The sequence below is a fragment of the Balaenoptera acutorostrata genome, chromosome 6 (assembly GCF_949987535.1).
Source record: "Balaenoptera acutorostrata chromosome 6, mBalAcu1.1, whole genome shotgun sequence".
NCBI lineage: Eukaryota > Metazoa > Chordata > Mammalia > Artiodactyla > Balaenopteridae > Balaenoptera > Balaenoptera acutorostrata.
Window position 1 is genome coordinate 44,083,719 of NC_080069.1, and position 22,182 is coordinate 44,105,900.

At 48.2% G+C, this 22,182-nt stretch overlaps 1 protein-coding gene and 1 long non-coding RNA gene across 5 annotated transcripts in view; both read left to right on the forward strand.

Annotated features, from left to right (window-relative positions):
- The window catches only part of LOC130708445 (uncharacterized), a 52,362-nt gene extending 48,178 nt beyond the window's left edge, over positions 1 to 4,184 (forward strand). The window contains exons 2-3 of the long non-coding RNA XR_009008654.1: positions 1,598 to 1,738; positions 3,722 to 4,184. This is a non-coding gene — a long non-coding RNA (uncharacterized LOC130708445). The remainder of the gene's footprint in view (positions 1 to 1,597; positions 1,739 to 3,721) is intronic.
- A 1,089-nt stretch (positions 4,185 to 5,273) lies between these two features.
- The window catches only part of B4GALT1 (beta-1,4-galactosyltransferase 1), a 51,122-nt gene continuing 34,213 nt past the window's right edge, over positions 5,274 to 22,182 (forward strand). For 2 of the 4 annotated variants that reach the window (XM_057548720.1, XM_057548719.1), the window contains exon 1: positions 5,274 to 5,906. In XM_057548720.1, the coding sequence (XP_057404703.1) occupies positions 5,483 to 5,906 (424 nt within the window). In that variant the 5' untranslated portion in view covers positions 5,274 to 5,482. The remainder of the gene's footprint in view (positions 5,907 to 22,182) is intronic. The other 2 variants (XR_450513.2, XM_007176857.2) reach the window with 1 other exon arrangement.

The window sequence follows — 22,182 nt, forward strand, 5'->3', positions numbered from 1 at the left end:
TGGCACAGTGGTTAGGAATCCACCTGCCAATGCAGAGGACACGGGTTCAATCCCTGGTCTGGGAGGATCCCACATGCCGCGGAGCAACTAAACCCGTGCGCCACAACTACTGAGCCTGTGCTCTGGAGCCCGCAAGCCACAACTACTGAGACTGCACCACAACTACTGAAGCCCGCATGCCTAGAGCCCATGCTCTGCAACAAGAGAAGCCACCGCAATGAGACACCTGCACACCACAGTGAAGAGTAGCTCCTGCTCACTGCAACTAGAGAAAGCTTGTGCACAGCAACAAAGACCCAATGCAGCCAAAAGTAAATTAATTTAAAAAATTTAATGTTCTGTGATAACCTATATGAGAAAAGAATACAAAATAGAAAGAATATATGTATATGTATAACTGAATCACTTTCCTGTATACCTGAAACACAACCTTGTGAATCAATTATACTCCAATAAAATAAAGTAAAAAAAGTTTCTTTATATCAGTATGAACTCATGGTTTCCTATTTTGTTCAAGTGGTTGTAAACTGTTCCTATAAATATTTATCTTCATGCTCAAATTGTTCCAGATTTGGCCAATGGGAGCCTTTTCAAACTGATTTCTGTGTTCTTTTGACATATTGTCATCATTCTTTGAGCCCTTTCTTACTTTCTGGCACAAGATTTTCCAGGCTTATCTTGTAATATCCCTGAGGTCAGCCTTTTCTCCTGGAATATCTAGTTTCTTTTATTCGAAAATGGTATTTAGAAACCAAGATTTGGGTATAGATGTGCTCATTGCTATTGGGAAGTTTCTGCCCTCAGGACTTCTCCCAGATATTCCCTCATATTTACATATAAACACACACACATCTATATTTATTTCATTATCTATCTATATATTGAAAACTATGAATTCACAGCAATTTCTCCAATTCCAGTAAAGTGTCAGAGTTCATTTTAGTTTTCTATTTGTCCATATTTGTAACTCCCTTCTTGGACAGTCAGAAACTTGGGTGACTCTCATTATGTATATATATAGTTACTTTTAATCAGTCTCCCTGTATTTAACAATCTCCTCATCCCACTTGGGCTCCAACACGCTGCACTGGGCTGCCCTACTTCACAGAAACCCCTAATACCCTAATGCTCTGTGGATGCCCTCTTTACTCTGCTTGGGCTTTTGACACCCTGAGCTGGGCTGCCCTCCCCTCCTTGTTCAGTTGAGCTCTGACACACTATCCATGCCTATGACATTTGGACTCCTACCTTGTTTCATCCCTACCTAGTGGCCTTTGGACTGAATTAGGAAGAGGAAGAAGGTAATTTGTTTTATAGTTCATACGTCACTGAACCTGAGGAACCATGTCTGGACCTAATTTAGATGATATGATTTCGAGGAATTGAAATTTATGGCCACTGGGCAAACTATGGTGGATTAAAAAGGATGGCTGCCAATTTTTAACCCCTCCTCTCATCAAGTGGTAGAGTCTATTTCTACTCCCCTTGAATCTGGGCTGCCCAGTAATTTAACTAAAATGCCCACAGAACTGATGCTTAAGGCTAGGCCCTAAGGGATGTGCATTTTCTTACCTTGTTCTTGAAATGCTCATTGTAGGAACACACCCTCCAGTTTGTGAGGAAACCCAAGTAGCCATGTGAGAGGCCCTTGTGGAGAAATCCATGTGGAGAAGAACCAAGGCTCCTGAAACATGACCCATTCTAATCCAGCCCCCAGCCAGTGTCAGCTGCCAGCCATGTGAGTGACGCCATTTTGGAACTTCCAACTGTGCCAGTGCCCCAGCTGATACCACGTGAAGCAGAACTGCCAGTCAACCCACAATATTCTAAGAAAGAAATGGCTCAGTTTAAGATACTAAGCTTTGGGGTGGTGTGTTACACAGAAATAAATGTCTACCATGTGCCAGGCACTATTATATGCCCTTCTGATCTACTAGGGTGAAACAAATGTAAACTGACAGGTGCAGTGAGGGTACTATGAGAGGGCAGAGGAAATGCCACTAACCAGCTGAAGGCAGCCTGCCGGGAGGAGCAGACAGCGGGGTGATTCTGGGCAGATCAGCATTGGATGGGCAAACTACCAAACCCACGCAGATCCTAGCTTTTGTCCAGTCAGCACTGCTACTTCTTCCTCCAGGTATCTCCCCATGGTATTAATTTTTCACCTGACAAAGCCGAGAGTGAAAAGAGCTGGAGAAGGTTATCTTGGGCCTGTCTCTGTCTGTAACTCCAGTTCAGGTTTAGACAGCTGGACAATGTTGTCCGGAGAGTTTCTGACTTTCTGGGCCTTTGTGAAGCAAGAAATTTACCAATTCTAGGCACCTCTGGGTGGGGGGCTTTTGAGGCTGTGTCAGGCCTCAGTGGACTCTGCATGTTCCCAAGAGATAGTCAGCAAGTACTGTTCCTTTTCCTGCTTTCTGGCCACAGCGAGGGTCTTGGGGTAGGTCTGTGACCCCTAACCTCCCCTCAAGTCTGTCTCCTGGTCATTATCTGGACACATGGAAGATACACCTCCATTTTCCCCTCCTCACATTTTTCAGATAGGGGACTATTCTGACCCATCCTCACTTATTAGCCAGGCATTTTTCTCTAGGCATAGACTGTTGGGGCCAGCTTCACCCTCACCAGTTCCCTGGTGAACGACTCTTGAATTTGTGTTCTAACTACAATAGTTCTTCCCCTCTCCCCTTCCCACATTATCAAGATGATCATAAGCATTCATTAACAGGTATTTTAACAAATATCTATTCAGTGCCAACTATGTGTCGGGTTCATTTCTAGGAGCTGAGGATATAGTAGTGAACAAGAGAGAAAGTTCTTGCACTCATGCAGCTGATCTTCTAATGAGAGAGACAGACAACAAACAATAAATTAAATGTATAATTCTGGGTAGTGATACCTACTCTGAAAAAAATCAAGCAGGTTAAGCAGCTTTGGGTGGGGGACTATTCTACATAGGGTAGTCTGAGAAGACCTCTCTCATAAGGTGACATTTGAGAGATCTGAATGAAGTATGGGGCTAAGTATTTTGTAAGTGTTTCAGGCTAAGTGAACAGCAAGTACGAAGGTCCTAAGGTAGGAAGTAACAGGGCAAGTTCAAGGAATAGCAGCAGTTAGGTCAGTGTGGCTAAAGTACGTAGAGCATGGTAGAGGGTGATAGGAGAAGAGGAAGGGGAATAGAGATAGAAACCAGATTAGACAGGGCTTCTACAAATTTGGGGTTCGTTCTAAATAAAATGGCATGAACTGATTTACGCTTACAAAGATCTCCCTAGCTGCTGTTTGGAGAATAGACTGGGGAGGGGGCATGGTGGAGGTAGAAGCAGGGTGACCAAGTAGGAGGCTACCTTATAACCCAGGTCAACATGATGGTGGCTTGGTCCAGGACAGTTACAGCAGAGTTAGCAAGTGGTTAATTTTGATAATTTGAAGGTAGCACTGACAAGACTTGCTGAGGGATTGGAAACGGCATTTAAGAATGAGAAAAGCACATTGAGGACACCTTTTAGGTTAGAGGCTTGGGGGAAATGGATGAACAACAGTGCCATTCTCTGAGGTAAGTAAGAATGGGAGTGGAGTGTAGGGAGTAGGTGCTGAGTTTGAGATGCCAGTAAGAGAGGCAGTGGAATATGAGTTGGTTGGTCAGGGCTGGAGATGGAAAATTTTGCAGTCATCAGCATACAGATATTACTGAATGCAAATCACACTCTTTTCTGTGTAGACAGAAAAGAGCATCATGGACTATGGCCTGGGGCCTTCAACAACCAGGGAAGAGAGAAGCCCAGAAAAGAGACAGAGGAGTGGCCAGTGAAATGAGGAAGATCAGAAAAGCCTGATGTCCAGGAAGCCAAGTGAAGAAAGTAGATTCTGTGTGATCACAACCACATGTCAACTCCTGAGCCTCAGTTTTCTCATCCGTGAAATGGTGAGAGTAACAACTGCCCACTTCATGGTGTTGTTAGGATTGAGGCAATGTATGTAAAGCAGTTACACTTGTGTCTGACTGGTATATAGGAAACTCTCAGTCTATGGTAGCATTGTTATTATTTCCTCCACTTCAGAGTAGGCTGCCACAGCCCTCAGCTTCCCCATCCACATAAGTGACAGCACCTCCATGAGTCCTTCTCAGAAATGAGGTGTCCCTGCTCACTCAGGCAACCAGGTGGGCCTGACGAGTGGCCTCTGGGTCAAATTTGAACCAAGGGACTTCAGTGCCTAAACCTCTCACCCACACAGCTTCCAGCCCTTACTAGCAAATCAACAAGTGGTAAATAAAGGTTTTAGAGCCAGAATTCTGCCTCTGCCTCTCACCAGCTGTGGGATCCTAAGCAAGCTTCTTAACCTTCCTGAGCCTTGAATTCTATCTGTAAAATGGGAACAATTCCTACTTCATGACATTGTGTCCAGGCCCGCGCAGACTGTAAATAAAGCCTGCTGATCTCCTCCTGCATGGCGGCGCGGGAGTCACTGGGGCTCTTTGACACCCTCCCACGCAGTGCATGGTGTGGGATGCGCTAGAAGAAGCACCCACGCATCCCCCACAACTGAGCTGGGCGGGTCCCTGGGATCCCCTAACCTGGGCTGTAGGACAGTGAGCTCAGAGAGGCGGAGACTCGTCCACTTTCTTTTCCGCAGGGCGCCGGGTGAGCCGCGCCTAGTTGCTGGGCCCCCACCTCGGTAGAGGGGCCTAGCTCGGCCAAGGGAGGGGGTTCCGAACGTCCCAGAGACTCCCTCTTCCGCTGTCCTACCTCCTGCTGGGCGTCGAAGCCGTTTCCTGGGCAACCCTTCTCCGCCCCTCTTCCTGACCCTCCCCCCAGGTCTACCGAGGTCCACCGTCAGGAAAGCCGCCGCGGCCCCCGACCCCTCAAGACCACGACTAGTCTGCTCTGTTCTCTTCCCTCCTCTCTGACGCGGCGCTGCAGGCCCAGGCGCATAACCCAGCCCTTCAGCACCGCAGGAAGTGGCGGCGCTTCTCGGGGGCAGCTCGGAGGAAAAGGAGGAGGAGGGGGAAGCGCGGCTTAGTAGGGACCGAAGCCCCACGGGGCAGGCTGCGGAGGAGGGCGGCGTGAGGGCCCGAAAGCTCGGTTCCAAGGCTGCGGGCTGCCAACTGCCGCCCCGAACGGCTCCGCCCCGGCGGCCCACCCTCCACAGGCCCCGCCCCGACACTCGGCCCCGCCCACACGGCCCCGCCCCCAGCTCCTGTCCCGAAAACGCGGCTCCAGCCGGCGGCCCTGCCCCCGCCCCGCTGGCGGCCTCGGCCCCGCCCCCGTCCGCGCCAGCCCCTCGGCCGCACTTTGCTTGCTGGGCTGCTGAGCCGGCCCGAGTCCGAATTCCGCCGCCTGCCCGTCGGCGCCGCTCCCTCGCCTCCTCCCCCGATCCCTCCCCCAATTGCAGTGGTCTGGCAGTGTCTGGCCGGCGGCCCGCGGGCGGGCCGCCCTGCCCGCGGTAGCCCACCCCCCCCTCTTAAAGCGGCGGCGGGAAGATGAGGTTTCGGGAGCCGCTCCTAGGCGGCAGCGCCGCGATGCCGGGCGCGTCCCTGCAGCGGGCCTGCCGCCTGCTCGTGGCTGTCTGCGCGCTGCATCTTGGAGTCACCCTCGTCTACTACCTGGTCGGCCGCGACCTGAGCCGCCTGCCTCAGCTGGTCGGGGTGCCCACACCGCTGCAGGGCAGCTCTAACGGCGCCGCCGCCATCGGGCAGCCCTCCGGGGAGCTCCGGCCCCGAGGGGCCGCACCGCCGCCGCCTTTGCGCACCTCTTCCAAGCCGCGCTTGGGTGGCGCCTCCAACCCAGACGCGGACTCTCGCCCCGGCCCCGGCCCCGGCCCCGGGAGCAACTTGACTTCGGCCCCAGTGCCCCCCGCCACAGCACTGTCGCTGCCCGCATGCCCTGAGGAGTCCCCGCTGCTCGGTAAGGTACCATGCACGTTCGCCCATGCCCTCTTCCTCGACAGCCAGTCTCCCTATTCCGGATCAGAACCCCTAATCCCAAACAGGTTCCGGGCTGGATAGGGGTGAGAGGTTAGGAGGTGAGTCCCTTCCGATTCATGCTGGAGGCTGGGTCGGGGACGGTTTAAGTAAGCCGTAGCCACCGCCACCCACCCACCCCCGATCCCAGAACCGGAGAAGGCCTTGGAGACTTCCCTGCTCTGGCCCAAGCCTCAAGAAGTTTTGGGAGTTTGAGTCTGCTTAGAACTCGGAGCAGCCTTCTCTCTGCTAACTCTGGTAGGGACTACGAGGCAGCTCAGAGTAACCCGCTCTCTCTAGTTTGGAACGCTGATGATGAGGCCTCCAGGAGGGAAGGGAGCAGACCTCCCAGGTCACATCTCCTGTCTTCACATAGAGCCACTGCCTCCTGAGTGTGGGTTAACTCTTTTCCTAAGCTTTTGGGCAAGTAACTTGTCCCTAAACCTCTGGTTTTTCATCTGTTAAATGGGAATACGTGGTACCTGTTTCCGGGGGGTGTTTTGGAAGATTAGACCAAACAGTGTAAACAAGCGTTTACAAGAATGAGGGTAAGCCCTCAGTAAATTGTCACTATTGTGTTCAGTTCCTCCTCTGCGGAGATCCGTGCCCTGGGGCCCTCCTACCCTGCTTCCTGCCCTTGTAGCTTCCCAAAAGCAGGGCCCTCCCAGGGGCCGAGGGTATTTGTACCAGTATAATGTGTGTACCCTGGGGGCTGGAGGGCTAAAATATAATCAGTTAGCACCAAGTTGTCCCTTCCTGGTAGCAGCAGCCTGGAGTCTCAGGTATCTTGCCCAGATGATCTGAACCGGGACTCCAGCCTCTGTTTCAGCACAAGCAGAGAGCTTGGGTCGGTGGGTTTGCATTCCTTATGTCACGAGGAGGCTGAGCCCATGCCCACCGGGACCTCCCCTGGACCTGTAATCCACAGGCAGTCAGGCACAAGGCAGCCACAGGTTGCTCCCAAGGTTACCAGACAGGTGGCTGCTCAGTTTCAATGCCAGAGTGTAGAGAATGTCGTTCTGAGTGAGGGACCCTGGCAGGAGGGCAGGCATCCTGCCAGTAGGAACTCTGTCACTTTTTCACAGAGCCCAGACAGAGCAGGCCTCCTACACACTCTTGCTCAATTTCTCCAATAATTACTTCAATATTTTCATATCAAGTTTGGGAGGATGCTCCTGGAATTGGTCAGACATGAATTGTGGTAATAAAGGGGACTTTTTTTTTTTTTTTAAGCAGAAACTTGAATTCTTTTGGACTTGATGGTTAGTCTGGGAAGCAGACTGGTCCTGTAAAATGAAATGGAATCTTTGCCATGCTGCTAAGTGTCTGACCTCAGGCATGTTACAGAGTTCCTCAGAGTCTCTTTCTCTTGTGTAAAACGGGGTTGTCCATGCTTAACTCACAGAGTTATTTTTAGGACTAAATGACATTGTGTATGTTAAGTACATGGCAAATAGGACCTGGGACTTGAAGTTTCATTTTCTCAGACTCTGGAGATGGCTGTGAACAGCAGAGAAGGAGGAAGAGGGCTGGTGAGTTCTCAGACCACAGAGAGGCCAGATATTGATCTTTTGTTTTTAATTGTTGCCTGGATATTATGTAGAAGGAAAGAGAAATTAACTAGCAAATTAAAGGAAAGTACCCCAAAGTTCATTAGATTGGTGTTTGAGGTGTAGGATCTTCTCAATGAATCATGAGAGGCCGTGGTGGCCCACCTTGGTGTTGCCCAGTGATTGGGTGACGAGTTACTGCTGTTTCTACGTTGACTCTGAACTGGCGGCACGAACAGACTTCATGAGAGATACAGTGTCGGAGGGCGAGGGGAGAGGCCCTGGGCTTTCTGTCGCTTGTCTGCCTTTGTGTGACATGCATGGGACCGTGACGTTTCGGCTGCTGCGGAGGTAGCCCCGGAAGGTGAGGGTGGAGTGTTTTTCTTCACTTTTATTGAGCCCTTGGGTTTGAGGGTTGGGTGCTCTCAAAGTGGAGCCTCCTGGTTAGGAGAGAGGCTTGAGAAAGCTGAAAGTCTCCTGGAGAGTGTGTGGGCTGGGGGAGTCAAGCCCATCTGTTCAGCTGGGCAGGTGTCAGCCAAAGCCATTGCGTGGTGGTTTCGAGGTTGGTGGGAGAAAGCATCCATGGGGTTTAAAGCTGTGGCCTTTTCACTACTTGCAGTTCCTTTCCACAACTGGGCTCTACTTTCTGGTGTCCAAGGGTCTGTGCCAGATGCTGTGATCCCTCCGGGCTGGTAGGTGGTGGGTAACGGGCATGCCCTTCCCTGCAGGAGCCAGGCACCAGACTGGGCTGCTGACGGGTCACTGTTGGATCTGTCCTGGGTTGTTAGAGCCTCAGGATAGACTTCAGATAGACTTGGGTTTGAATTCTGCCTGTGTCTACACTGTGCATTAGGGCAGGTTGCAGTGTTTGGAGCCATAGTAGGCTCTGCCCCGGGACACCTGCTGGGCTGATGTGAGGCTTTCAGGAGTGAGGGCTGCAGGGGAAAGGTGGGTCTTTCCTGAGGATTCCTGCAAGTTCCCCAGGGAGTTCTCCCGGGGAGTCCAGGCCTGTAGGCGCTGTCGTCTTGGCCCTTGGGCTGTGCAGCATCTCACTGACCATGGCAGTGGGGCTCCCTTTCCTGGCAGCCTGGGTGTTTGCCGGAGATGTAGTCAGCCTGGGAGGAGCAGCGGCCTTGCGTTGAGTTACTTTTCCCGGAATGAATGTTTATCTCTGCTTAGATTTGGCGGCAGCTCCACGTGACTTGACTAGCACTGGCGCTGCCCGCCCAGAGAGGGGCTGACTGGGGGCGGGGCGGGGGCAGTACCTCAGGTAGGACTGGTTAGGGGAGGCTGGGCTGACCTGGGCAGTTGGTACAGTCTATGGGTGGGAGGCGGGCGGTGGTGAGTATAGGACTGCCTAAACCCGGGGCCCCTCTTGCCCAGCTATGCTTTGAAGAGAGCCTCTTCCTTTGTTCAGAAAAGGACTCTGATCTAGAGGTGGGCGCCAGAGAGTCATGGGCACCTGGGCCAGCAAACAGCCACAGGTAGCCAGGGCCCTGGGAGAGCACTTATCCGTGAGCCGTTTTCCCCAGGTCTCATGGGGGGTGTCAGCCGAGCCTCTGCCGTGGTTTGTACCCTTGACAAGACAGAGCACTTGCTGGGTGTCTGCCGGGCTCTCGGCTGTCAGGTGTTTCTCCACCAGCACACTGTTCCCGCTTCTCCCCCTCCCCCCATATGCACACATGTGGACACAAGCACGCTGCCTGGGACATAGTGTACTTTGAGGACATCTGTCTTGGCCTCCCCTCCGGAAAGGGCTCTCTCTCTTCTTTGGGATGAGTCTTAGAGCCTCATCACCTTCTGGCTTGCGGTGGAGCCTCATCCTGGGGGTTGGGGAGGCACCGGGAGCCTCCCCTGTGTCCAGATCTTTAAGCTTTGGGAGGTTAGGTAACTAGTCTTTTTTTTTTTTTTTTTTTAATTTTATTTTTGGCTGTGTTGGGTCTTCATTGCTGCGCACTGGCTTTCTCTAGTTGCGGTGAGCGGGGGCTACTCTTTGTTACAGTGCGCAGGCCTCTCATTGTGGTGGCTTCTCTTATTGTGGAGCACGGGCTCTAGGGTGCGCGGGCTTCAGTAGTTGTGGCACGCGGGCTCAGTAGTTGTGGCTCGCGGGCTCTAGAGCGCAGTTTCAGTAGTTGTGGCGCACGGGCTTAGTTGCTCCGCGGCATGTGGGATCTTCCTGGACCAGGGCTCGAACCCGTGTCCCCTGCATTGGCAGGCGGATTCGTAACCACTGCGCCACCAGGGAAGGCCGGTAACTAGTCTTTTAAACCAGTTTTGTCCTGTTGCTTTTCCTGGGGAAAATAATTTCTTGACCTACACACAGACATGCCTACTTGTCTAACAATCTGAGGTGGAGAAATACCCTCCATGACTATTTGGCTCACTTTTTTCCACTCAGCCTGATGGTTGCAGAAGTGTCTCCTGCCTGTTGTAATTCGTCCCAGACTCTGAGCAAGCACCGGGGCCTCCACCTGGTGAACCAGGTGCAAGTTCCTTGGGTTACAGGTTGCAAGAGCCACACGTGAGATTGGACTCAAACTGCAGCATCTTGGAACCACAGCATCCCAGGATGGGTCTCTGCAGTTCCCTGGCCCCCATCCTACATTGTGCTAGAGGGGAAGGGTCTTGCCTCAGGCCATACAGCCAGGCAGTAGCCAGCTGGGGCTGGAAAAACCAGGTATCCTGCTTCCCAGTCTAATGCTTTTCCTTAAAGTTATTGCCCGGTAGACACTTAGTGCAGAGGCTCAGGGCGGCCTAATGTGGCATTGAGTTTGGGAAGATCCCTGCTAGGTGTGTCTGTGGGTCCATCTGAGAGGTCTGATAAGGTGACAGCTTTCCTGGATTCAACAATATGCCTGTCCTAGGCTGGGCGCTAGAGCTACAGAGAGGGAGATGACAAAATGCCTTCTCTTTTGGAACTCACAGTTTAGGCAGAGGAGGCATAATTAAACCATGCCGATGTCATTTAGGGAAGCCAGAGTGTGTGCGTGTATGTTTAGTCTCTGCCTCCCTAGCCATCCCCTTTCCTGCCTTTCTTCCTTCTTTCTTTCCCTTATTCAGAAACCCAGAGTTGGTATTAAAGTTCTCCAGTCCCGGTTTTATCTGATTGTGTGAAAATGTTCCTCTAATTTCTGAAGCCTTGCATTAGGTTTGTGGGTAATCTTTAACTTGCTGCTTTATAATGACTGTAATGATACATCAGCAGCCATATGGTTGGGTATTACAGTCTTTGGATAGCAGCAGTGTAGGGATTTCCAGGCTGGGGATAGACTAATTTATGGTTTGGGAAAGACGGGACAGTTAATGCCCAGGCAGTCCCAGCCCTTCCGTGGATTCCACCCTGGGGACCTTCCAGACTTTGGGGGCAGGGCCAGGAGGCTCATACCCTTTGGGCTCAGCTGGGCTCTGGATGTGTGTGAAAGGGGCCCAGGCATCCTGTGGTTAAGTCAAACCTGGTGATTTCTTCACTGACCGTTTACCCAGTGCCTCCTATGCCTTATTCCCTGCTCAGTGTTCCTTGCCTGTACTTGATAAGAAGCAGAGACTGAAATTCTGCTTGAATCCATGTCCACCTGGAAATTCCAGTTATTCTTATCTGGTTAAGCAGCAGTCTAGTTGTTTTAGGACAGATAGTCAGTCCTCCCTCGCAGCTAACTCCCTTGAGGGCCTCCGCCGTGGCCATTTTACCTTTGCTTCTGGTACTGCCCATGTGGTCCAGGTGATGAGGTCACTGTAAGCCAGACCCTGACTCCTGGGGAGTTAACAAGGCATGAGATTGGATTCGGTGATCTCCACAGGGTCCCTCCTGTCCCTTAACTTGGCGAGGGATCCTGAGAGCCAGACTGTGGCTGTGATTGCAAAAGCCTCAGTTGTGAGGCCCTCTGTGTTTACCTGGGCCTACGCAGGTCGCCGGCTTGGGGGAGAGATCTTGGATCCTTTTCTAAAGGTCAGAGACCTCCAGGTTGGAAGGTTGCGGTGGCTTGGGGGGTAGGGGACAGGGTCTGGCGGGGAGCTGGTTCTGGGAGAACGTGGCCTAAAGGGATTCGTCCTTAGGAGGCAGAAGGGCTGAGTCACACGCTCAGTGTTTCAGGTTCTACTTTTCAGCCTGGCTCAGCCCGCCCCTTCCTTGCACAAATGAAGGCCAGGGGCTGTATTATTGGCTGTTGCTGAATTCTTTGGCAGTGATTTTAATGTCTGGTCTGGGTGTGTAGTGTAGCTGCTTCTCTTTCCCCCTGCCGCCTCTCCAAGCCCCTCACAAAGCCCTGAGAGAGAGGAGGAGGATTTGTCTCCCTGGGATGCCGGAGGCCAGGGTTGTGGGCCTTTGCTTTTGCCTGTTTTTTTGAGGAGCGGGTAATCTCTTCCTCCTTTTTGTAAAAAGTAACGCAGGCTCATTGAAAACCATTTGAGAAGTTAAAAGAGGTTGAAAAGCACATCTATATTCCTATCACCTAGAGGACGCATGTTGGCAAATTTCCTGCTAGTCTTTTTTCTTTTACGTGTTTCAGAATTTAGTTGATATCTTTATAGATGGGTAGATAGATTGGTATAGATAGATATAGATATAGATAGCCTGGTGTCCAGGATTTTTCCCTTAAGATTCTGTCACAGGCTTGGTCCTACACCTTTAAAAACATCAAAGGGTATAACTTTTATTATTCAACTGTTGCCGAACACACATACAGATAGTTTTTGTTTTTTTCTTAGTGGTCCAGTGAGGCTCATGCCTAAAGCTTTAGGTACTTTTTGGATTGTTTCCATAGTAGAGTATTTTAAAAAGGAAGAAAAGGGGATGAATGCTTTTTGAGAAGGGCTTGGTTTTTAAACCAGTCTTACTAAAGGATAGACTCATTGAAAATTTCAGGTTTGCTTAGTGGTGGCAGATGAACATCATTTATTGCTGAAAAAAAGATGTGTCTAGAATTCTGATTAAAAACTAGGTGCAGGAAGCTCTTGGGGAAGGGACAGAGGGCCAGGCTGCAGGACAGACTGTGCAGCGGGGGTGATGCCCTAGGAGTCAGCTTCCTCAGGAATTGCTCCGTTTGTCTCCTCAGCAGCCAATTCCCTGGGCCGGGCTTATGTGCACCGTGGCCCTGGGGCCATGGTGCTGGGTGAGCACCGGTGCTAACCCAGTGCTGGTGACGTGACTGAGATGTGACCGTGTCCACAGGAGGTGTGGGAACAAGCTAGCAAACCAGGTTCTGAAACATACAGCACAGGTCTCCTACCTCCAGAGGGTCCTGAGATCTGGAGAAGGGCCAGGAGGTGAGAACCTGTAGGTTTCTGGGAATTCCTTTCAGGAGAAGCCTCAGAGACCAGCAGAGCTGGCACTCAGGCTCTTTGCAAGGCGCCTGTTTTGAAGTTATGCCACTTTGAATGTCCTCACTGGAGCTAAATTCTCCTCTTCTGAGGGGCACTTTGGATTTGGGACTCTGCCGAGGGTCACTGGCCCAGAGCCCGGGGGTCAAGGGGGAGGCTGCACTGCGGGAAGGGGCAGGGTACGTCAGACCAGCGTGACCAGTAGGGTGTGAGGTCAGGCTCCTTCCCGCCTCACCACGTGGGTCTCCAGGTCCTGGGGAGGGGCCCTGGCAGGGGCTCCAGTAACTGCCTGGCCTCGTGACAGGTTGCATTCTGAAAATGCCTTTAAACATTTCTTTAAAAGTTTCTTCCTGTTTTGCATAATGTCCTTTTGCCTTTGACGTTCCTGAAACTGAACTGCAGAGCTGTCGTGTTTCAGGACACCACCAGCTTGAAAAAACAGGAAAGGACTCCCGGTTAGGGTGGACCTAGGGAAGCTGGTATTTGCAATATAGGAGCTCAGACACTCGGCGGGGAGGTGTTAGGTAGCTCCTGTCATTCAGATGAGCGCTTCAGGCAGCCTGGACAGGGTCCCTGCCTGGCTGAGAATGGGTAGAATTGAATCTGCACTCCAAAGTCAGAAGGGCGCCGCCCCCCCCGCCCCGCCACCGAAGAGGGTGAATGGGGACTCATTTGCTCATTCAGCAAACTTTTCTTGGTAACTACACTATATGAAGCATAGGAGACAGACATGAGCAAGGGCTGGCCCCCGCTCTCAGGGAGCCCCTCAGCGGTGGACAGATCCTGGCAAAGAGAGGACGAAGCGTGGGTGTGCCCAGGGCACTGAGGAGGTACAGGGAGCTGGATGGGTGGCCTGGGCCAGGGCCAGAGTCAAAATGAAGGGCCTTTCTTCCAAGCACTGATTTTTAGCATCCCTGTCTCTCAGCATGTTTGAACAGTCTCCCTGGTTGGGCGGGGCAGGGGTCTACTGCCTGTCATTTCCTCTAGCTGCTGTTACATGGGGAGACTGCCATAACCGAAGTCCCAGCTGTTGCATGCAGTCGCCGGCAGGGCAGGAGAGGGCAGGAAGTAGAGGCGGCGTGAAGGGAAGATGATAAAAGAGAGAGAAGTTGGTGTAGCTGGGACCGTGCTGGACGAGGGAAGGCCGAGGATAGCTAGACTGAGGGACCAAAGGGAGGAAGGAGAAGGGAAGAGGTCAGAAGGAGGTGCTTGTGGTCTGCAGAGCAGGGGGGCGAGCCTCGAGGGCCTCTGGAGCGAAGAGTCTGAATTCTGGTTCTAGCTCATTATATCATTTCGGGCAAACCCCGACTGCCTTGGTCCCTTCTCCCCTCTCTGAAGTTTGAGTCATGCTAAACCTGTTGGTCTTTAGTGCCCTTCCTCTTCTTCCTCCTGGAGTCTAGGCTGGGGTGGAGGGAAATCCTGGTCATATCTGCAACGTGAAAGCCCTCTGAGAGTCCCTGTGAGGCTCATTACCCACTACCCATTTCAGGGGTCCTGTGGTGAGGCTTCTGCTGAAGATTTTGTCATCTCTGTTTAAGCAGGCAGAAAGATTTTTAGGTGGGTGACCTTTGAAATGGCACGGGTAGTGTTTCTATCATGCTGACTGGCTGTGTGATCTGGGAAAGTTGTTATCCTCCCCGTGCCTCACTGCTCTCACCTGTAAAATGAGGATAATAAAAGTACCTCATAGATGTTGTGAAGTTAGTAGGCACAAAAGGGCCTGAAACAGTGCCTAACACAGAATAAGCTCCAAATATATGTTGTCTTTTATTGGTAGTACTAATAGTTCTTATTTGTGAAGATTTTGGCATTTGCTTTGTAGGATTTCTTCTTCTTCTTCCGTTTTCGATTGAAAATGCAATGTCACCACATTAAATGTTTAAAAACATATCATTTTACTCCCTACCATTGTAACAAAACATGCATCTACCACTGTAACAAAACTTGCCATTACTTTCCAAATGCATACATGTTTTACACTGTTGCGACCATAGTGCGAACTATTTTGCCTTCTGCTATATTTGTTCAACATTATCTTATAAACTGTTATGTTGCTTATAAGTATCCAAATTATCTTTATTAGCTGCTGTCTAAAATCCTTATGGCTATTCCCTTAGCATTCAACATCACATGTTTCACCATCACAGATCACCTTGAACATCTTTGCTGCATGTAGCTCCTTGCTTCAGTTGAATTATTTCCTGGGGATAAATTCCTAGAGGGGAATTTCCAGGCCAGAGGATATGGTCATCTTTAGGACACTGGTTCACACTGCCACTTTGCTTTCCTGGAGGGCTGGAATAACCCACAGGCCCTAAATTGTAAATTCCAGGGCCAGGGATATGGGCTTTTAAAGAGTGTGGATTCCAAGAGAGAGTCAGATTTATCTGGAGTCTCACCCTTATACTCTCAGCTCTCTGTGTGTGAGTGTGTGTGAAGTTCCCTGTGTAGGACACTGCAGCTGCTCTGGACATGAGGCTTTTCCTACAAGCCATTGCTTCTGGGCAGTTCCTGCTGAGGTTACTGGGTATCCACAAAGGAGCCTTACTGGTGGCTCTTTCTACACTTCACACACCTTTGCCCAAAATGTTGATTTACACAGCATAAGGGCCTTTCCTTCTTCCTTTATTTGTGGAGTCAAACCTGTAGATTGGGGGCAGATCCTAGCTTTAAAAGCCTGGCTTTAGGGCTTCCCTGATGGCACAGTGGTTGAGAGTCTGCCTGCCGATGCAGGGGACACGGGTTCGAGCCCTGGTCTGGGAGGATCCCACATGCTGCGGAGCAACTAAGCCCGTGAGCCACAATTGCTGAGCCTGCGCGTCTGGAGCCTGTGCTCCGCAACAAGAGAGGCTGCGATAGTGAGAGGCCCGCGCACCGCGATGAAGAGTGGCCCCCACTTGCCACAGCTAGAGAAAGCCCTCGCACGGAAACGAAGACCCAACACAGCCATAAATAAATAAATAAATAATTAAAAAAAAAAAAAAAGCCTGGCTTTAAAATGTTGTTGATCTAAAACTTTGCAGGTTGGTTGCTGGAAACACTGCATGCAGAACCCATGTTTGACTCTAATGGGATAGCCTGGGCACCTGACCATTTACCCCGTGCAGACGAACTCTGATCTGACAGCCCTGGTTTATGGGATCCAGACATGGGGCCCAAATGAAGAAAGGCCTTTAACTTATATTGGGTATAAATAAGTTGATCAGTAGCCCAGGGTCTGCAAACGTGAATTGCCGTTTCTGTCCCTGTAACCACCCCCCATGCACATGCCTCTTTTGTAGACAAACAGGAGCCTGCTACTTGCATAAATGTAGGAATGGCTTTAGAGCTAGTGATTTCAGTGACCAAAGGTTTACAGACTCAGTAGACGTAGTGCATTCAACCTGTGACAGCTGCTCCATTCATCTTGTAGCCCCTCCACGTGTCCTCTCTTCTGCTGCATTCCTCAGCAATCAGCTGTGACTTAACAGGGTACTCTCAGGGGTCCATTTGGAACTAGGCCAGAGCTGCTGTCAAGCATCTTGTTCCTGGGGGACCCAGGGCAAGAATTCCTTCCTGTGTAAAGTGGAGAGATAATTCTTACCTCAGAGGGTTGATAGGAGGATTGGACGAGATGAGGTACTTGGTAATGGCAGTACTTTGTCTTTTGATCAATGCATCCCCTTGGGCAGCAAAGGCATACATTCAACACAGTAGACTGCAGGGTAAAATTTTTTTCAAATGAAGTTTTTTCCCCACTGCCCTGGGGCAGTGAAGAGGAGGAGGAAGACGCCTGAGACTGTAACCACAGTTTAGGGACAGGGTTTAGCCTGGAGCCAGACTTCGGTAGAGATATCGCCTGGCTTATCTGAACAGACCCCAGGCCACAAGGAGAAGCCTCCGTCTTGTTGAATCCACAACACTGGGAACTTGGAGTGCAGGTTGCCGTGTCTTAGGCATGCCAGGATTCTGTGGTCATCCAGAGCCTTCCCTTCTCCAGGTGGACATTGTTCGTCAGTGTCCTGGGGAGAGGCCATCACAGATTATTTGTAGCTGAGTGGTCGGGGGGAGGAGCTGGAGGGAGCATTGGATATTTGGTGGAGTCTCAGGGGGTAAGAAAAGGGCTGTGTTAAAAAAAAAAAAAAAATGAGGGCTGGACATAGGTGGGCTCAGGCTGGGCTGCCCAGTGGCCTATACCACTGTGTTGTTAGAAAACCTAAGACACAGGCCTGTAGATCACCTGTCTTTACTCTACCCAGGGGCTGGTGATGGAAGCCAGGATGCTAAGCCCTGAAGTTCAGTTTTGGCACCAACCTACTGAGTGATCTGAAAGAAGTCACGTTCTCTCACTGGGCCTCACTTTGCGCATCTATAAAACGAGATGAGGGGGTTGGCCTGGATGTTCTCCGGAGTCTCTTCCTGCCTGGGAATTCTGATGTAGCCTTGTACTCCTGCTTAACTGAGCTTAATGTCTTGGCGCAGGTGGGCCAGCCGTGTAGAGCTGGGTGACTGTCAGTGGACCCTGAGCCAGGATTGAGTCAATTACTGGACAAATCCACACCCAGCTGACCCTTCCAGCAATTCCAGTTTCTAGGCCCCAAATCCCAAGTAAATTGGTCAGCTTGAAAACCCAATCAGTGGGAGCTGCTGTGAATCTTGAGTTCTAGGCTCCAGCAATAATCACATCAACCACTCCCACAACAGGTAATGCTTACTCAGCACTTACTGACATGCCAAGTGTGGGAAAAGTACTACATATGCATTATTTTCAGTAACTCTCACAGCAACTCTTTTTCTTGCCTATTTGACCTGGTTAGACCTTCCAGCACATTGTTGAATAGATGCAGTAAGAGAGGACATCCTTGTCTTGTTTCTGATCTTAGGGGGAAAACATTCAGTCTTTCACATTCAGTCTTTAAGTACGATGTTAGCAGTGGGATTTTTGCAGATGCTCTTTATCAGGTGAGGAAGTTCCCTTCTGTTCCTAGTTTGTTGAGTGTTTTTTATCATGAATAGGTGTTGATGTGTTTTGTCAAATGCTTTTCTGTGTCTTTTGAGATGGTCATGTGGTTTTTGTCACTTGTCATTCTATTGATACGGTGTTTTTCAGGTATAAATCAAACTTGAATCCCTGGGATAAATCCCACTTGGTTGTGGTGTGTCATCTTTTTTATATGCTGCTTGCTTCAGTTTACTAATATTTTTGTTGAGAATTCTTATTCATAAGAGACATTGATCTATAGGGATATTTTTCCAGCTTTATTGAGGTATAATTGGCAAATAAATCTGTAGTTTTCCTTCTCATCCTTCTCATGATGTCTTTGTCTGAATTTGGTATCAAGGTAACACAGCCTCACAGAATAAGTAGGGATGTGTTCCCTCCTCTTCAGTTTTGGGGAGAGTTTGTGAGGGTTGTATTAATTCTTCTTTAAATTTCTGGTAGAATTCACTAGTGAGACCATCTGGGCCTGGGCTTTTATTTGTGGGAAGCTTTTTGATTACTGATTCAATTTCTTTATTTGTTACAGGTCTATTCAGATTGTCTTTTTATTCTTAAATCAGTTTTGGTAGTTTGTGTCTTCCTAGGAATTTGTCTACTTCATCTAAGTCATCTAATTTGTTGGCATACAGTTATTCATAGTATTCCCTATAATCCTTTTTATTACTCTAAGGTTGTTAGGAATATTTCTGCTTTCATTCCCAACTTTGATAATTTCGTCTTCTCTCTTTTTTTTTTCTTGTCAGTCTAGCCAAAAGTATGGCATTTTTGTTGATCTTTTCAAAGAACCAACTTTGGGTTCATGGCTTTTCTCTATTATTTTTCTGTTCTCTATTTCATTAATTTCTGCTCTAATCTTTATTATCTTCTTCCTTCTGTTTTGCTTTAGCTTTGGGTGTAGTTTGCTTTTCTTTTTCTTAAAACCCTTTTTAAGGTGGAAGGTTAGGTTATTGATTTGAGATCTAACGATCACGTACTTTTAACATTTTAATACATACTGTCAAATTGCCCTCCAGTTTACCCTCATCAGCAGCGTATGAGAGGTGCCTGTTTCCCACACAGGATGTTATCACTCTTTTTACATTTGTCAATATGATGGTCAAATGTGGTATCTTGTTTTAGTTTGTCTCTCTGATTACTGATGGTGTTGAGCAAATTTCATGTGTTAGTTGGCCATTCTTATTTCTTCTGTAAATTACTTGTTAATATTTTTACCCATTTTTCTATTAGTTTTTAAGTAAGTTTATAGGAGTTTTTAATACTATGGATATTACTCCTTTATTATATATCATTTGCAAATATGATCTCCACGTGTCACGTGTCTTTTAACTTTACCTCTGGTATCTTTGATCATACAAAAGTTTTATGTATTTAAGTCTGTCTTTTCCTTTATGACTTCAGGTTGTCTTGCACTTAGGAAGGTCTTCATCACCCTAAGATTGTAAAAATTTTCTTTTGTATTCTTTTCTTTTTAAAAAATAATTAATTAATTAATTAATTAATTAATTTTTGGCTGTTTTGGGTCTTCGTTGCTGCGCACGGGCTTTCTCTAGTTGCGGTGAGCAGGGGCTACTCTTTGTTGTGGTGTGCGGGCTTCTCATTGCAGTAGCTTCTCTTGTTGTGGAGCACGGGCTCTAAGCGTGTGGGCTTCAGTAGTCGTGGCCCATGGGTTCTAGAGCGCAGGCTCAGTAGTTATGGCGCACGAGCTTAGTTGCTTCGCGGCATGTGGGATCTTCCCGGACCAGGGCTCGAACCCGTGTCCCCTGTGTTGGCAGGCAGATTCTTAACCACTGTGCCACCAGGAAGGCCCTGTATTCTTTTCTAAGCTGGTTCTTTAACATTTTAGTACTTGTCCCTGACAGTAAAAGATGAACAGAATCACTGTTCAACCCTCATATGTTGTAAGAAGCCTTGTATCATACCCCAAGGACCCTTTGAGGTCCCGGACTCTTTTTCCAAATCTATCACTTATGCTGGTGGCTTAGAATAGAAATGTGAAATTTTAGCTGCTTGTGATTATAGAGTTGTAATAATCTATAGGCTTTGAAGTTCTAGGGAGTCAGGGGAGAAGGCAGAGTAATATTTATTGAACATCTATTAGTACGACGTAATGCTTATTGAACATCTGTTAGTGCTAAGCACTGTGATAGGCACTGTGATATATATGTGTTATCTCATTTACCGTGTAAAGAGAACACATTATTATCTCCACTCCTTAGAGGAAGAAATTGGAACTGGCTGCATTTAAAGAGGTCTTGATGCCAGAGGGGTATTGCTAGGAGTGCATGGCTGGCTGACTGCTCAGGTGGCCCATAGGGCAGCAGGCTTTCCACAGTCCAAGGTCTGGTTCTATTTGGAGAGAGAAGGATGTACTTGGAACCAGCATTGCAGATCCAGAAATGCAGTCAGGGCTCCAAAACTGATCAGAGGGTCAGCTGACTCAGTAATAAAACTTATTTACATGCTGGAATGCTAAATCTCTGCACTACTGCAAGATTGGAACTGTCAGGTGGCTTAGAATTCTCTGGCTGCTGGCAGCACTATAAGGGAAGCCATAGTATAATCAGGCAGCTGCTAAGTCAGAAGTCACAGCAGGGAGGTGAGTTGTACTCTAATGTAGGATGGTGTCAGGCTGTCAGGCTGATGAACCCATCCCCACAGTGTTGCAGAACTCCTTCAGGGACCTTGGTCTGGTCTAGAGGTCAGGGTTCCTCTCTCCCTTGTACAGCCCTGGAAGGACACATCCAGCTCCAGCCTCCACCACTCCCCTATTTATTTCCTTGTGTACTTTCTTCCTTCTTTTCTTCCTTTCCATCCAGCCATCCAACTTTTTATTTCATAGCCTATTATCATCAAGGACTCTCTTGCCTTATTTGCTTGTTCTATTTTATCCTCATTCCCACTTCCATTTCCCAACCCCACCATGGGCAGCGATTCTAAAGTGTTTAATGTGTATCTTGTTTTTGCTTTTGCTAAATGGGAGCCACTGCTTCATATATATGCAATTTTTAATTTAAATTCAATTTTTTAGATTAACATACAGTAAAATTGGCCCTTTTTTGGTTTATAGTTCTATGAATATATATATATATGTGTGTATATATACATATATATAAAACTACCACCACAATCCAGATGCAAAATAGTTCTGTCACCCCCCAAAATCCCCCTGTAGTCACATTTTCCTCTCACCCTTCACCCCTGTTAACCACTGATCATTACTGTTGTTTTGTCTTTTTGAGAAGGCCGTATAAATGGATCATACAGTGTATGTATATATGTATTTTTAACTTATGTAAATGGTACCTTTTTATAGCTCATTTTGATTCTTTTTTTTTTTTTAACCCAGATCTGCTTTTTCTTTTTTCTTTTTTTTCAATTTTTAAAAATTTGACATAACTGCAAACTTATAGAAAAGTTGCTAGAATTATACAAAGAGTTTCTGGATATCCTCTGGATCCCCCTAAATTCCCCAAATGTTAACATTTTACTATATTTGCTTTTTCTTCTCTCTCTCCATGGTTGTGCCTGTGTGATATTCCAAATCATGCCCCTTTACCCCTAATTATTCAGTATGTATTTCCTAAAAACAAGGATTTTTTATATAACCATAGTATAATGATCAAATCAGGAAATCAACATTGAAAATTTTCTATTATCTCATCTACAGACCTTATGAAGATTTTTGTCAGTTGTCCCAAGAATGTCCTTGTAGTAAAAGAAAATTGAAGAGCACGCATTTTATTCAGTCATCGTGTCTCTTTCGGCTCTTAATCTGGAACAATGCCTGACACTTCTTTGTATTACACGACACTGACAATATTGAAGAGTGTGGGCCAGTTGTTTTGTAAAGGCCCCTCAATCTGAGTCTATCTGATGTTTCCTTGTGATGAGGTTCAGGTTATGCCTTGAATAAGAATACCAGTGAACGATGCTGAGTTCTTCTCGGTAGGTAGTATCTGGAGGCACGTGCTGTTAATTCGTTCCTTACTGGCCATGTGAACTTTGATCATTTCATTATGGTGGTGCCTGCTGTTTCTCCGTTATCAAGTTTGCTATTTTACCCCTTTTAATTAAAATGTGTCTTATGGGCATTTACTTTGAGATTATGTAAATACCTTGTTATTCCTCAAACCTTCATCCATTGGTTTTTAGTGCCTATTGATGATTCTTACCTGAACTATTATTATTATGGTGGTTGGTGATCTATCATTGCTTCTACATTTATTAGTTGGCATTTTCCTGTGAGGAAGAGTTTTCCCATTTCCCTATTTTCATATATTAGTACAGAGTTATGGATTCTTACTTTATTCAATAATTCATAATCCTTTACTAACATTATTTATTTTGATGCTCGGACTGTCCCAGCTTTGGCC